The 16022-nt window shown below is 40.9% G+C and overlaps 2 protein-coding genes across 2 annotated transcripts in view; one reads left to right on the top strand and one right to left on the bottom strand.

Moving 5' to 3' along the window:
* The window catches only part of LOC124798272 (nurim homolog), a 61013-nt gene extending 51731 nt beyond the window's left edge, over nucleotides 1-9282 (bottom strand). Inside the window, exons 1-2 of the mRNA XM_047261598.1 lie at nucleotides 9035-9282; nucleotides 944-1125 (exon numbers count right to left, since the gene is read on the bottom strand). Coding sequence (XP_047117554.1) covers nucleotides 944-1125; nucleotides 9035-9161 — 309 coding nt within the window. The 5' untranslated portion in view covers nucleotides 9162-9282. The remainder of the gene's footprint in view (nucleotides 1-943; nucleotides 1126-9034) is intronic.
* Nucleotides 9283-9364: 82 nt separating this feature from the next.
* The window catches only part of LOC124798263 (alpha-ketoglutarate-dependent dioxygenase alkB homolog 4-like), a 30518-nt gene continuing 23860 nt past the window's right edge, over nucleotides 9365-16022 (top strand). Inside the window, exon 1 of the mRNA XM_047261590.1 lies at nucleotides 9365-9644. Coding sequence (XP_047117546.1) covers nucleotides 9546-9644 — 99 coding nt within the window. The 5' untranslated portion in view covers nucleotides 9365-9545. The remainder of the gene's footprint in view (nucleotides 9645-16022) is intronic.

Genomic DNA, 16022 nt, shown 5'->3' with positions numbered 1-16022 from the left:
CTTCAATACTGCAAAATTTAATTTGCGCTAGATGTATTGTAAAAGAACTATTTTTACCATCTCTAATAGTACATTTTTATTTATTTATTTTCTATCCCTTCTGCTACTTATACTTCACTGGATCTAACCTTTGGTTTATGGGCTGCCTACAAGTCATTACTAGTACTTTAGGTTTTAAACTATTGCCAAAAATTTTTCTGTTATAAACAACTCTTACAGCAAACTGCTACAACCACATCTATAGTTCCTTTTCTTTCTGCTACTTGCACAACTGTTCTGCACTATTACACTTCTCCTTGCTTATTCTTTTGCTCTTGAAATATAAATCCCAAGATCCAATGACTTGACACTGAACACCGTTAGTATTTTATTTGTCTATGAATCCTGCTTCTTATTCTAGTTACGGTCTTTCATGTGTTGTATTGTACCTCTAATTTTCATTTTGTTATTGGGATACTTTTCATTTACATCAGATTAAATGTTATTGGTATTTAAAAGCAAGGTATCATAAGGGGAAATAATGTATAATGCCAATATGAAGAGACAAGAGTGATAAGAATGGATTCAACACAAAACAGCAGCAACTGCAGTCTGTTGCTAGCATGCCACAGATGATTACTTTTTATCGTGACCTGCTGACTTTTTCTCAATCTGCAGTCCTGAATGACTTTCAAATTTAAAGTTTTTAATGATTTAATTTTGTCCAACCCTTTACAATTTTATACAACATAAAGTTTCTGGTTGTTGAAGCTTTAGTTCATGAGATTTTCTGTACCTGTATGTATCACATTCTTCTAGCTTTATTTGATTGTAGTATCATTCTGGGTACACCTTTCATTACAGATTTAAAAAACACTGTCTAAGTAAGAATGTCAAATGACATAGCTTACATGACCAAACCACTCAAACTCTTCTTTACACGAAATACTATGCTAAAACTTACCTGCAGAACCACAGATGACAGAAGAACATAAATGCTTCGCTGGATCACTGAAGCACCATGAGACACAAAAAAATCTTTTACATATGGTTCTGCCATTACAGAATGTTGCAGAACAAACAAATAAAGTAATGCTAAATCAACCAGCAAAGGCCATATGGCATCCTCAAAACCACGTATGTCATCTGCAAGAGAAAAAATGCTTGTTTAAAATAGGAATTAATTTGCTAGGTATAAAATGTTATGAAAATGAAATCCTATGCATTAATAATTGTTACTTAATAATAATAATAATAATAATAATAATAATGATAATGCCTTCATATTATGAGCATTTTCACTACTTTGATTTGTATTCTACAAAAAATTTAGAATTTTTGTATTTTTTGGTCTCACAGAGAGCAATAACTATGAGGGATTGTTAAATATATATCATTATGCCCAGTAAGGGCTCCCATAACCTCAACCCTCCTTTGATGCTGATAAGAGACTCACTGCTTTGTTAATTGTATCATCTTTTGGCTTCCCTTTCGAAAACCCACTCAGCTGCCTACGAGTTGGTCAGAAAGAACTCTTTCTTCTGCTTTACCAAAGATAATTTGTAGCATATTGGTTGCAAAGTCTTATGTATTGTGAGGTCCTTGACTTCATCTTTTCTTAAGATGTCACTGTCTCCTGTCTCATTTTGGGATCACTAGTTGGGATATTTCCCAACATGTGCCAAGAAATGATTATTCTGGCTGTTTTATTATATGCAAGAGTGATAATTCTGTATTTGCATGTATTCATGCCCAAATTTTATCTGATTTTGCAATAGAGTCAGCACTTATTAAGTGGTTGCAAAACCATTTAAAGATTGATGCCAAGTTACATGAGGGATAAAAACATCTACTTGGGGCTGAGAGTTCATCATTCAACTGGCTTATCATTGACGTCATAGTATACCTCATAACAATGACAGCAGCCATGGGAGTTGCACAGGAAATAACCACTTGTGTACCCAGCAGAGTGTTTGGTAGTCTTATTTCTCATGTTTGGTTCTGGAATGTTGACAGTATTTACAGCTACATTCTTTGTCACCTTCCAGCTTTCTGCCATGGTCATCTCACTGTATTTCTCTGTTCAACATTAACGAGCCTGTGACTGTTTATATGGAGAATGTCACTATCATAAGTGCTGTCCTGAAATATGGGTGTGGATGATTCAAGGGCATGACCCACGTGTTGGAATTCTCTGTCTATAAGAAACTGGACACTGTGTTCTTGGGATAGCATCTTTGATTACTGATCAAATGTCCTAGGTCCCAGATTTAATCCCAGTCATTGCTTAGGTTTTGAATACAAATTATCAGCAATGGCAACTAAAGATTTTTGGTGTACAGACTCACGCTCATTCTGTCACTGGCCTTGTCAAAATGATTGACAAGCAGAGAGAAGTTCAAGGCATCCTTGTGTCCTTAAGTGAGAAACTGCCCGTAAAGTCAGAATAATCAGCAATGATCAACAGCTGCAGAAGGAAACGGAAACCACTGAATTAAGGGAGGAGGAGGAGGAGGAGATTAGTGTTTAACGTCCCGTCGACAACGAGGTCATTAGAGACGGAGCGCAAGCTCGGGTTAGGGAAGGATTGGGAAGGAAATCGGCCGTGCCCTTTCAAAGGAACCACTGAATTAAGGACAGATTATGTGTATCCATAGGAAGTGTGGCCTGTAACTGAAAAAGCATCACGGTGCTCTCTCCATTGGCAAAATCTGGATCAACCACTCATTAGGGTCTCCAGATGGGGAAAGGGGGGGGGGGGGGGTAGACTACCAGTAAAATTGAATGGAAGAGTAACATTCAAGAATTAGTGCGTGTAATGTCAGAAATATGAATGTGACAAGGAAGCTAGAAAATCTGAAAAGGAAAATGCAAAGGGCCATTCTAGATGTATTAAGAGTGAGTGAAGTGAAATGGAAAAAAGATAAGAACTTCTGGGCCGATGAATATAGGGTAATATCAATAGCAAATGATAATGGTGTTAGGGGAGTAGGATTTGTAATGAATAGGAAGATAGGGCAATGAGTCAGTTCTCATTCTTGCATCATTTTACCTTATTGTACAGTTTTTCTAGGCCAACAAATGCTATGAAAATTTCTTAAGCCTAGTTTCTGGTTCCTGTCAGAATCAACAGTGTACTAACACCAACAACAGTATACATGTCAACTTTATAAGCAAAAGATGGAAGATGAAGAGAGAGATGGGTGGGGTGGGGTGGGGGGTGGGGGTGGGGGGTGGGAAGGGGGGAGAGGGAGGGGGAGGGGGAGAGAGAGAGAGAGGGGGGGGGCACTGAACAGGTAGCTCAATACATTAGGGAAGATGAAAATCTTATAATCATAGGGCATATCAGAACACTACAGACAAATGTAGTTGCAAGAAAGGTAAGTGTGAAGAAATCATGGCGAACAGAAGAAATACTGCAATTGACTGGTGAAAGAAAGAAATATAAAAATTTTGAGGAAAAGACAGGAACACAGTAACATAAATCACGTAGGAGTGAGATCAACAGGGACTACAAGGGAGCCAAAGCAAAATGGACACAGGAAAAATGTGAAGAATGCTAAAAGGAAATATAATTTGGAATGACAAAGGCACTGCAATATTGTAATGCAAAGTCCTTCGGGCATGCCTTTCCCTATTTAACATGTTATAACACGGAAACTAATTACCATTCAAGTACCAAACTTGGCAGCGTTAATGCCAAGGACACGGGGAAGAGAAATAATGCAGAATCAGTTTAATTGAAACACTATTAATGTGCTGTTGTGGTACATCATACCATTACATACTGGTACCATTACTGCTGCAAAAGGGGCTTAATATGGTGCCCATCAGTGTCCAGAAGAATCTGAAAGTGCAGGGTTGCATTCTGCACAGCAGAATGAAGCATGCCCATAGGTATGCTGACTTCCTCTCTTGACATACTGTGCTTCAGATCAGCACATGTGTGAATGTTCCCCTGCTAAACACTACCCTTCAGGTAGCCCCACAAACATAGATCACAGGGAGTGAGGTCAGATGATCATGCTGGCCAAGCATTTGGAAATGATCAGCTAATAATTCAATAGTTTCCAAATGTGTTCAGAGAAACAGGTGAGCTTCTCTGTGTGGTGGGGCTGCATCTTGCATGAAAATTGTTGAGTTCAATGTGTCTCTCTTCTGTAGGGTGAGTACGACATGCTGGAAAAGCATATTGCAGTAACGCTGGCTGGTCACATAGCACATCTTTGGTCCTTGAGTGCCAATCTGTTAAAAAAAGAATGGGCCAATGATGAATGTAGCCGTGAAGCCACACCATATGGTGACACATTCACCATACAGAGGAACTTCATGCACAGTGACTGGAGGTTTAGATCCCGCACTCAGCAATTCCGTGTGTTCATCTCATCCATCATAGAAAAATTAGTTTCATCTGTCCATAGGATGGTCCAGGACCAGCCTTCATCAACTTCAATCCTTGTGACAAAGTGAAGGGTGAAGTCAACACATTGTTGTGCATCCTGTGGTGCAAGCTGCTGTATGATATGGACCTTGTAGGGAGACCATTTGAGAATGATTTGAAGCACCTTCCATACAGTGGACCACAGGATATTCAACTGTTGTGACACAGAATGCGCACCGCCTGACAATCGGAAACTGCAAGCAACATTATCTGCCATAGCAACTTTTCATCAACCCTTTAGTGCAACTACTCATCAACCTCTTCCTGGAGCGACCCCCTGTTGTCCAGTTGATTCGAACTTCTTCATCATACTCCACACAGCAGGTGGAGAAAGAGGACCCTTCTGTAATCCTTTCAGCTGGGGATATTCTCTGAAGTGCAGCTGCAGCATTCTGTTGATTTGATAATAGATCTTCACCAGTCATGCTCTGCTCCTTTTGTCCAAGCTCATGTTGACAAGTCAACAAGTGCACTGTGACTAGTCAGCTGTGTGAGACTATGTACCATGATAACTGGTCATGGCACCTGATGGCCATATTTGGACAGGGCGGTAGCACTGTGATGCACAGAAATCAGGCACCCCATACACTGGGCATTAATACTACAAAGTTTGGTACTCATACAGTAAAAAGCCCCTTGCCAAAATGGTAAGGGTACTGCTCACAATAAACGGGAAATCCGCATTTGAGTCCCGGTTTGGACTCATTAAGAGTGCTTGGTAATGAAAGATAGGCTTGAAAAAAAAGAAAAAACACTTTCATAGGGTTTGTCGACCTAGAAAAAGTGTTTGATACTATGAAAGGGTGCAAGAGGTTCGAATTCTCATAACAATAGGTTTAAAACACATGAAAATCTTTACAAGTACAAAGAGGAAACAATAATAATGGAAGACAAAAAAAGAAGTGCTCAGATTAAAAAGAATGCAAGGTAGGGATGCAGTCTTTCTCTCCTACTGTGTCATCTGTACACTGAAGAAGCCGTGATGGAAATAAAAGAAAGGTTTAGCAGTGGGATTAAAATTCAAGATGAAAAGCTATCAATGACAACATGTGCTGATGGCATGGTTATCTTCAATGAAATTGAGAACAAGGCACATGTTGGATGGAATGAACAGTCTAATGAGAACAGAATATGGATTCACAGCAAACCAAAGAAACACAAATGTGATAAGACATCTTAGAAATGAGATTAGCAATAAACATAACATCAGATTTGGGAATGAAATGAAGGACTTTGTCTAGCATGGAAGTAAAATAATGAATGTCAGACAAAGCGAGGGGGATATAAGACAAACACTAGTACAGGTAAATAGGGTTTTCCTTTCCGAAACAAGTCTATTAGTATCAAATATACACCTTAATTTGAGGATCAAAATTCTGAGAATATACATAAGGTGTACAGCTTTATATGGGCATGATTCATGAACTCTGGAAAAACAAGAAAAGAAAAGAGTGTGTTTGGGATGAGATGGATGCTGTACATTACGTACAAGATAAAAAATGGGAGGGTTCTACACAGAACAGGTGAGGAAAGAAATATGAGGAACACACTGACTAGAAAATGGAACTTCAGGGAATAACATCCATGGTACTACACGGAACTGAAATAGTAAACTGGAGTACATTCAGCAAATAATTAAAAATGTTAGTTGTAAATGTTACTCCAAGATATAGAGGTTGGCACATGAGAGGAAGTTGTGGTGGGCCATACCAAATCGATCAGAAGACGGACTGAAAAAAGAAAATACTAGAGAGAGATAGCTGCTATATAGGGCAATCCTTTTCCGGATTTCTGCAGTTTTAACTTTACCTATATCGAATGGATTTTGTAGGTTTGTTGGAATTTTAAAAAATGGTTGGGAAGGACACTCTTTAAGTTTTAGGCATGCACATTTAATAATGCAGTTATATTTATAGTGTCCACAATTATTATTTAAACTTCAGGATATAGACAGGAACTGGCAAAAGAAAATGTACTTTTATGAACTGTGAAAAGATGGAAAAGTTGTCACAAATCATTTATTATTATTCCATTACTAGTTCTACTTTATTGACCAGTCAGACCTGGCTGGATAACATCAGGACTATATTAAACTACAAGATCATACAACAATAAAATGCATAGGCCTACTATAATAATATTCAGAATAAAATAAAAGTGTTGCTGTTAGTATTCTAGACTGAATGGCAAGTCTGAGAGTCACTGTTCTGTCACCAGGGGGAAAAATCCACAACATAAAATGAATGCTCTTCTTAGCTTACACAAAACGATTGTTTAAAAAATTCCGTTGCCAGAGACTGAGCACTGCTTCATAGTACACTGAACATTGCCAGTGTCACCTGTAGAAAACCATCTTGTGTCTTCATAGATCAACATCTTGACCCATCTACATTGTACTTATACTTAGTGTTGTGAACTTTCTCTCTCTTACTAGTTGAAATTCACATGAATGAGGCAAATGAGCACACTCCTACTTCTTAGTGTTAATCCCATCTAGCAGGGAGCAGCTGTACTCTAGGTTTGGCAAATTTACTCTAACTTTGCTACTGGGACCCTTCCTGTCACCACAGTTGTCTGTTGCTTAGGGAAGTCATATGCACCACCTGTCTGCGAATTGTGTAAACATTGTTCTGTGTGATTAACTGTTTTTTTCTGAGCAGAAATTGGGAACCACCCCAGCTTTTGCCTACATAAGCACCTAAAACCACCCAAAAACCACACTCAGGTGGACCAGACACAGTCATTAATCTGATGCACAGATTCAATCATGGTTTGGCTCAACTCCCCATCTCACAGGCAAGTGCACTGCATGCAACGCTTTTTGAAAAGGTAGGCAGAGGAACAAGTATTGGCTGAAAACAATCGACACTTAAGATTTCGTAAATACAACTTTACAGTGATCAGTTTTCCCCATAGAAGTAATGATTGTTATTGCTTTTTTCTGTAATAATAGCATGTTTCTGCTGTCTGCATAGTAGTCTCTCAGTAGCAGCTGACACTGCCATGAAATAATTTGTAGTAGACTCTTACCATAGCATTACCTCTTATTATGCTTTTTAGTTTCCTCAAGAGGTAGAGGGCTCCATGAAAACTTGATGCCACACCTACAATGTGTTCTTTCTAAGTTAATCTACAGTCAATGAAGAACTCATAAGCTTAACAACTCTTGTCACACTCAATTATGCAGTGTCACTGAAGCAACATGTAATTCTCTTTATTTCATTTATTTTCATATTATTTACATTAACCACTGCTTGCATCATTATCTGGCAGTTACATTAAGTGGCTTCTGCAATTCACAATCAAAAATCACCTTTCAAACTAACCTAGACTCCGAGCTATGCTATAGATTAGTCTTTCATCACAAACAACATTTCAAGAGGGTCTACTACCACATTCAAGGCCAGTTGCTGCCTGAAAGTCATTCTTACCACTTGAGAACATGTGCAAACTGTAGAGTATGTTCATTTAAGCTTTGGTTAGTTACAAAAATCAAGAAAAAGGAAGTCCTTATACAGATCCTTGTGGCACACCATGCTGCAAGCTCTCTTCACATGTGACAACTGCTTCTACTAACAATCTGTTGTCAGTTAACTGTACATGAAAAATTCAATGGTTACCAAGGCACCTTACCTAATATGATAACATTCTATCTTATTAAGCAGAGGCTTAGATGGGACACTGTCCAAGGCCTTGCTAGTTTGACAATGTACCAGTAGTGTAGAACAGCGAATTTAGTTAACAAGTATGACTTACGTTTGTAATTAGGTCCAGGACTTGGTCTTCCATAACATATGCTGTGTCAAAAAAAGAGGATTCAAAACATGATACTTAAGGGGTTTTTTTTTTTTTTTTTTTTTTTTTTACCACTACAGATTCAATCACCTTAGCCAGTACTGGGATTATGGAGATGTAGCTTGAGATTCTACCAGAGTCTCCCTTTGTAAGGCAATTGGTACTTTGCATGTTAGTTTTAAGAAACCAAGAGACACAAAACGGGTCAACAGAAACAACGCACAAGAAATGATTAACAAGTAACATAGGACTCACTGCAAATAATAAAATTTCAGGATTATCCAAACAAGGATGTGTAACTGGTTGTTGATATGTAAAAGATGTGAACTTAAATTAATAATAATAACAATATTTAACTGAAACAAAAAAAGCAAACTGAACAATATTAAGGAAAAGGGATAGGAGGGGTAGCAAGAGAAGAGGGTAACTGCAAATGAAACCTCAAGGGGGAAAAAAAACGAGAAGTGGCAATTTAAAATGATGACACACGCAAATAACAGTGCTGAGATCAGTAAACAGAAGAGAACAATAATGCAAAATACTGATAGAAAACACTACGACACAAGGCTAAGTAACAGAATCAAGACATTAGTTTACATATAGATGAAATAGGTGATGTGCTCCTTATATATGCTATAAATTGAATTTTTCGTAGTAGTTGTAAAACTTCTGCGCTTTCTAATCAATGCCTTTTGCAACTCTGAGAACTTTACATTATTTACAAAACTTCATCTTTACTAATAACTCTTAAGCAAATGCTCCACCATCGACCGGTTTTAAACAGAACGAAAAATTCGAAATTGTAAAACACTACAGTACCTTTTGAATGACTCTCTTCATCCTTCGGTAAGTGGGACAAGAAAAATATCAGCTGGATGAATGTTACTGCACTAAACAAAAAACTAACTAAGGAAAAACTGACATGAAAAACGTCCCTCAGTTTCATTTTTATGGGTTAAAGAGCACTCTGACTGTGATATTTAACGGGCATGAATTTCGCTTCCCAGGAGGTCTACACGCCCAAGCTACCCTGCTATAACCAAAATAAACATGCCAATGAGCGGTGCAGTAAAGTAGATACACTTCGCAAAATTTTTACAGATAAATTACGGTGTTTGTATCGATTAGTCGATATGGTATATCGACGTTTAGTTATTCGATGGATTACATTTGTCAGCTAAGCAAACAGCTGGATTATAGCGATCTGCGAGTGCCGAGCGGCATTGGGAGAATTAAGAGTCGGAAGGAGGCTTGGAATGTGATCGTGTTCCCAACAAATGTTACTGACGTAGTATGCTTCGTAGTTTTGCTCACGTGGAATAGGTAACCAATGGAAAAACCTAGGCCATGTGGTTGCAAAGGGATCAGAACTTGCTTAATATGTGAGAGAGAATTTGGAATTCCCAAGAAGGATTTTAAATCCCCCAAGGTACGTTTCTTATCATAAAACAGTACAGCTAATGATAGAGTAGTGCTACAGTTACGACTCTATTCTTGCTTTGTAGTTTGTATGTTTCACAACCAGAAAGCCTCTCAAGATATTTATATATTGTTTGGTATTCAAGATGTAAACTTCCTCATCCTTATTACTCTTGGTAGAGTTTCTGGATCTGCATTGGAGCGAGTGACAAGAGTTCATTAGTTTTCTGGAAGTATATTGTAAATGTAGTAAAAACTAGTAGTACATAAGTCTGTAGCGAATGTTCGTTTTTAGACTGGCTGTTTCAACGTCGAGCACTTAAACTGAACTACATACAGTTGTTGGTCTAGGTACTTGGTCATGGAATAAGGCAGTACACGGTTTACAGAGTGCTGAATAAATAAAAATTTCAAATAAAAGAACACAGAAAGGTTTCAGATTGATTATATAATGGTAAGACGGATTTTGGAATCAGCTTTTAAATTTTAACTTTCCAAGTGGCAGGTGTGGATTCCTGCCTCAGTGTATTGGCTATGAACTATAGATTAAAACTTAAGATATTGCAAAAATTTAGGAGATTAAGGAGTTGAGACCTGGATAAGTTGGGAGAGCCAGAGGTTTTTGAAAGTTTTAGAGGGAGCATTAGGCAACTATTGACAAGAACTAGGTAAAGGAATACAGTAGAAAACAAATGGTTAGCTTTGAGAGATGAAATGGTGAAGGCAACAGAGAATCAAATAGGTAAAAAGATGAGGCTTTGTAGAAATCCTTGGATACAACATAAGGTATTGAATGTAACTGATGAAGGGAGAAGATATAACAAGTGAAGCAGCCAAAAGGGAATACAGATGTCAAAAAATGAGATTGACAGAAAGTGCAGAATGGTGAAGGAGGAATGGCTAGAGGTAAATGCAAGGCTACAGAAGCAGCTATTAATGGGGTAAAGATAGGTACTGCACACAGGAAAATTAAAGATGAAACAGATGTATGAATATCAAGAGCTCAGTTGAAAATCCAGTACTAAGCAAAGAAGTGAAAGCTGAAACATGACTTGAGTATATAGAACAGCTGTACCAGTGAAATGAACTTGAAGGCAATACTATAGAAAGAGAAGAGGAAGTAAGTGAAGATGGGAGATGTTATACTGTGAGAAGAGTTTGACAGAGCACTGAAAGACCTAAGTTGAAACAAGGCCCCTGGAGTAGGCAACATTATCTAAGAACTACTGATATCCTTGAGACAGATAGCCATGACAAAAATATTCCACCTAGTGTACTAGACATATGAAAGTGGCGAAATACCCTCATACTTAAAGATGACTGTGGTAATTCTAATTCCAAAAACAGGTCAGAGTACTACCAAACCACCAGTTTGAGTCATTGTTGTAAAATACGGACACGAATTGTTTCCAGAAGAATGGAAAAATGTAGGAATTGATGTTGGGGAAAGTCAGTTTGGATTCCAGAGAAATGTAGAATCAAGTGATACAATATTGGCACTACCAGTTCTCTTGGAAGATAGGTTAAGGAAAGACAAACCTATATTTATAGCTTTTATAGAGAAAGCGTTTGACAATATCGACTGGAATACACTCTTTGAAATTATGAAGGTGGCAGGGGTAAAATACATGGAGCAAAAGGTTCTTTACAAATGCAGAAACCAGATGGCAGTTGTAAAGTTGAAGGGCAAGAAAGGGAAGCAGTGGCTGAGAAGGAAGAGACGAGGTTACAGCCTGTCCGTGATATTATTCAATCTTTACCTTGAGCAAGCAGTAAAGGAAACCAAAGAAAGACTGAGATGGAATTCAAGTTTGGGGAGAAGAAATACAAACATTGAGGTTTTCTGAAGACATTGTGACTCCTAGAGATAGCAAAGGATTTGGGAGAGCAGTAAAATAAAATGTATAGTGCCTTGAAAAAGATGATCATTGACATTAGCAGAACAATAGTAATGGAATGTAGTGAAATTAAATTAGGTGATGCTAAAGGAATTCAGTTAGGAAATGAGACACTAAAAATAGTAGACGAGTTTTGCTATTTGAGCAGTAAAGTAACTGATGATGGTCTAACATGTAGTCTGGCAGTTGTAAGAAGCTTATTACAGCAGAAAAAAAATTTGTTACATCAAATATGAATTTAAAAGTGGGGAAATATTTTGCAAAGGTATTTGTGTGGAGTATAGCCTTGTACACTCCTGGAAATGGAAAAAAGAACACATTGACACTGGTGTGTCAGACCCACCATACTTGCTCCGGACACTGCGAGAGGGCTGTACAAGCAATGATCACACGCACGGCACAGCGGACACACCAGGAACCGCGGTGTTGGCCGTCGAATGGCGCTAGCTGCGCAGCATTTGTGCACCGCCGCCGTCAGTGTCAGCCAGTTTGCCGTGGCATACGGAGCTCCATCGCAGTCTTTAACAGTGGTAGCATGCCGCGACAGCGTGGACGTGAACCGTATGTGCAGGTGACGGACTTTGAGCGAGGGCGTATAGTGGGCATGCGGGAGGCCGGGTGGACGTACCGCTGAATTGCTCAACACGTGGGGCATGAGGTCTCCACAGTACATCGATGTTGTCGCCAGTGGTCGGCGGAAGGTGCACGTGCCTGTCGACCTGGGACCGGACCACAGCGACGCACGGATGCACGCCAAGACCGTAGGATCCTACGCAGTGCCGTAGGGGACCGCACCACCACTTCCCAGCAAATTAGGGACACTGTTGCTCCTGGGGTATCGGCGAGGACCATTCGCAACCGTCTCCATGAAGCTGGGCTACGGTCCTGCACACCGTTAGGCCGTCTTCCGCTCACGACCCAACATCGTGCAGCCCGCCTCCAGTGGTGTCGCGACAGGCGTGAATGGAGGGACGAATGGAGACGTGTCGTCTTCAGCGATGAGAGTCGCTTCTGCCTTGGTGCCAATGATGGTCGTATGCGTGTTTGGCGCCGTGCAGGTGAGCGCCACAATCAGGACTGCATACGACCGAGGCACACAGGGCCAACACCCGGCATCATGGTGTGGGGAGCGATCCCCTACACTGGCCGTACACCACTGGTGATCGTCGAGGGGACACTGAATAGTGCACGGTACATCCAAACCGTCATCGAACCCACCGTTCTACCATTCCTAGACCGGCAAGGGAACTTGCTGTTCCAACAGGACAATGCACGTCAGCATGTATCCCGTGCCACCCAACGTGCTCTAGAAGGTGTAAGTCAACTACCCTGGCCAGCAAGATCTCCGGATCTGTCCCCCATTGAGCATGTTTGGGACTGGATGAAGCGTCGTCTCACGCGGTCTGCACGTCCAGCACGAACGCTGGTCCAACTGAGGCGCCAGGTGGAAATGGCATGGCAAGCTGTTCCACAGGACTACATCCAGCATCTCTACGATCGTCTCCATGGGAGAATAGCAGCCTGCATTGCTGCGAAAGGTGGATATACACTGTACTAGTGCCGACATTGTGCATGCTCTGTTGCCTGTGTCTATGTGCCTGTGGTTCTGTCAGTGTGATCATGTGATGTATCTGACCCCAGGAATGTGTCAATAAAGTTTCCCCTTCCTGGGACAATGAATTCACGGTGTTCTTATTTCAATTTCCAGGAGTGTATTTATGTGAAACATGGATGAGAAACAATTAAGATAAGAATACAATACTAAGAAATTTTTATCCAAATGTGTACCATTTTTCTTTCAAGTTTTCACTGAATGAATGTTAGTTTCTTCTGAATCAGTAAATATTTTCAATAACAGGTCTCATGGTGGACTATATAATGCTCAAAAGAATTAGGGGAAAATGAGTTTGGGCATCTGCCATTTTCTGCTGAGGAGTAATTGAGGACTGAGTTTGTTACCAAATTATAACTTTAGCTTTCACAAATTTAGTACACAACAAAACAGCATTACATCTTCATTCATTTACTTAACAATCTGAACCAAAATGTCTGATGTGGAAACAAATGTCATCCCATTGTACTGAGTGATTTTCATTGTACCCTGAGAGATTCACTAACATACACACCTTTTGTGAACATTTTATCACTGTCTGATATGTATATGTCATGCTCCATACAAGTCTACAGAGTTCATCTGTGGTACCCATACCCATTTTTCAGAAGAGTCTGTGTTGTAATGACTAAAAATGGGTCTGTCAGGCATGTCCCACACACCTCTGGCCTGTCTGTTACTTCAGTGCCCAGGCTTTGCAAGACATCACTTGTCATTTTTGCCACATTATTGAGCGTGAGAAGGCATTCAGGGTCACCATCATATGTTCTTTTTCTCCTCTCTTGGGAGACATGTCTTGGTTATTTTCGTGAATGTGTTTCTGAAGCCTGGCATAGCAACAGTCCTTCATCTGTTCCTTCCTTCTTTCATCATTCTCTGCCTCTTCCCCTTCCTCTGCTTTGGTGTTTGAGGTCTCTCTTGGTTTCTTTATCCTCCCTGTGTGCTCCTGAAGGCCAGCCCAGATGTCCAATGCATAACAAGTGACTGAGTAATGCCTAGTTCCCCGCCCCACATCTAAAGATAGGGTTCGCACATACCCCTGGCACAGGTCAGGCACAGGAAGGGGTGATTGCCTTAGCTGTTATTTTCCCAAATGCCAATTGGTCCCTCTGTCTGGAGTCTGGGAGGTGTGACCTGATGTGTGAACAATCACGTAAGGCAGGTGAGCCATCTCTCAGAGGGGCCCCCAGTCAGGAGGAGCACACCATCAGAGACGCTAGCAATGGAGGGATATTTTCTTGCAGTGAACCAATCATCTTCATCTCAGTCTACATCTGATAAATGGAATGAAGCTAAGGATTCAATGACTCTCAGAGCTGCAGCTTGGTTCCTTGTGGTGTCACATACCAAAGGTCAGTCTTTTGCTACAGTTAACCCATTTATTATTCAGAAAGGTGTTGATGCAGTTGCAGGCCCTGTGAAGTCCTGCTTCACTTACTTAATGTGGCTTTGCTTCTGGAGACCAGTTGTGATTTTCTAGCCCAACAACTGCATACAGCTCTTCCATGGATACCCAGTTCAGGTTGAGGATCATCACACTCTGAATTCTTCGTGTGGTGTTATTTACACTCAGCTGCTTGATGGCCTGACTGAGGGGAAATCCAACATTATCTTTCTGATGAGGGCATCATCGCGGTCCATTGGGTAACAAAATAGGTTGATGCAAACTTGGTGCCTACACGTTCTCTTTTTCTCACATTTGGTCTAGAGTGCTTCCACTGGAGATTAAGGGAGGCTATGAAGTCATCCCGGTCTGGCCTTACATTCCAAACCCAATGCGTTGCTGCCAGTGTCAATATTATAACCACATTTGTGTGCCCTCGCAAATCATGGCCAAATGTGTTACTTGTGGTAGAGATGATCTGAGAGTGATTGCCCGTCTCCTCCTCCTCTTGTATCAGTTGTAATGGCAACCATGCCGCCTCATCCCGTGAGTGTCCTGTGTATCTCGATCTGAGTGAAGGAAAAAGTACTCTACCTTGTTACTCGCAAGTTGATGGCTAGTCAAAAGCCCTGAATTTTACCATCTGGCACTTACAGTACTGTCGTTGCTATGCCTCGCTCCATGAAGGACATGGCTGTGCAGGCTTGTGACTGCCAATTCAGTACTGCAGTCGTGAAATTGCCCAGTATCATGTTAGCATCCCCATCTCCTTCTGCTACAGTTGTGCAACAAGTCACCAAATCTCAGCCCCCTGGCGGTGAAATCACCTGCTACGTAACCAGCAGGCCGGAAAGAACAAAACACTCCCACAAAGACTTTCTACATCCCTCCAGTAAACAAATGTCTGGGTCTTTGTCTGTGAACTGTAAAGGCTCTAAGAAATAGGGCAAAGGCATACAGTCTTCTCCTTCTGCAACTCAAAGATCCTCTTCACTGGTGTCGCTGCATGATACCCTCACCCAGGCCGATGTCCATTTCACTGCCTACCATTTTTCTGCTCCGTAGTCCGCAGATCAGCTCAGGGAGAATGCCTCCAGTCTCTGACCCTTTACCAGTGAGTCTTCAAAGGCTGGCACTTGGCAGCCGCCGAAGTGACTGCCATTCATTTGTTCCCTCCTGCCCATTCCCTGCTATGAGTCTTCTCCAGTGGAACATTTATGGCGTTAGATCCAACAAGGAGGAATTATGGCTGCTCTTGGAATCACAGTGTCAGGTTATTTTCTCCCCCAAGAAACGAAACTGTGTCCTCCATACTGTTTTGACCTCCTATTTTTCCTTCAGGTTTGCTGTTACCCCCCCCCCCCCCTCCTCGCCCTCACCTGCCCCCCCACCCTGAGGACTGCATTTCATCTTGTGGAGGGTGGGGTCATGCTGCTCATTCAGGATGACACCCATAGTTAAACCGCCCCGTTGAACACGCAGCTGCAAGTTGTT

Source organism: Schistocerca piceifrons, chromosome 1 (genome assembly GCF_021461385.2).
Source record: "Schistocerca piceifrons isolate TAMUIC-IGC-003096 chromosome 1, iqSchPice1.1, whole genome shotgun sequence".
Lineage (NCBI taxonomy): Eukaryota > Metazoa > Arthropoda > Insecta > Orthoptera > Acrididae > Schistocerca > Schistocerca piceifrons.
The sequence above is the reverse complement of the archived record's forward strand: the minus strand, read 5'-3'. Positions and strand labels throughout refer to the sequence as shown.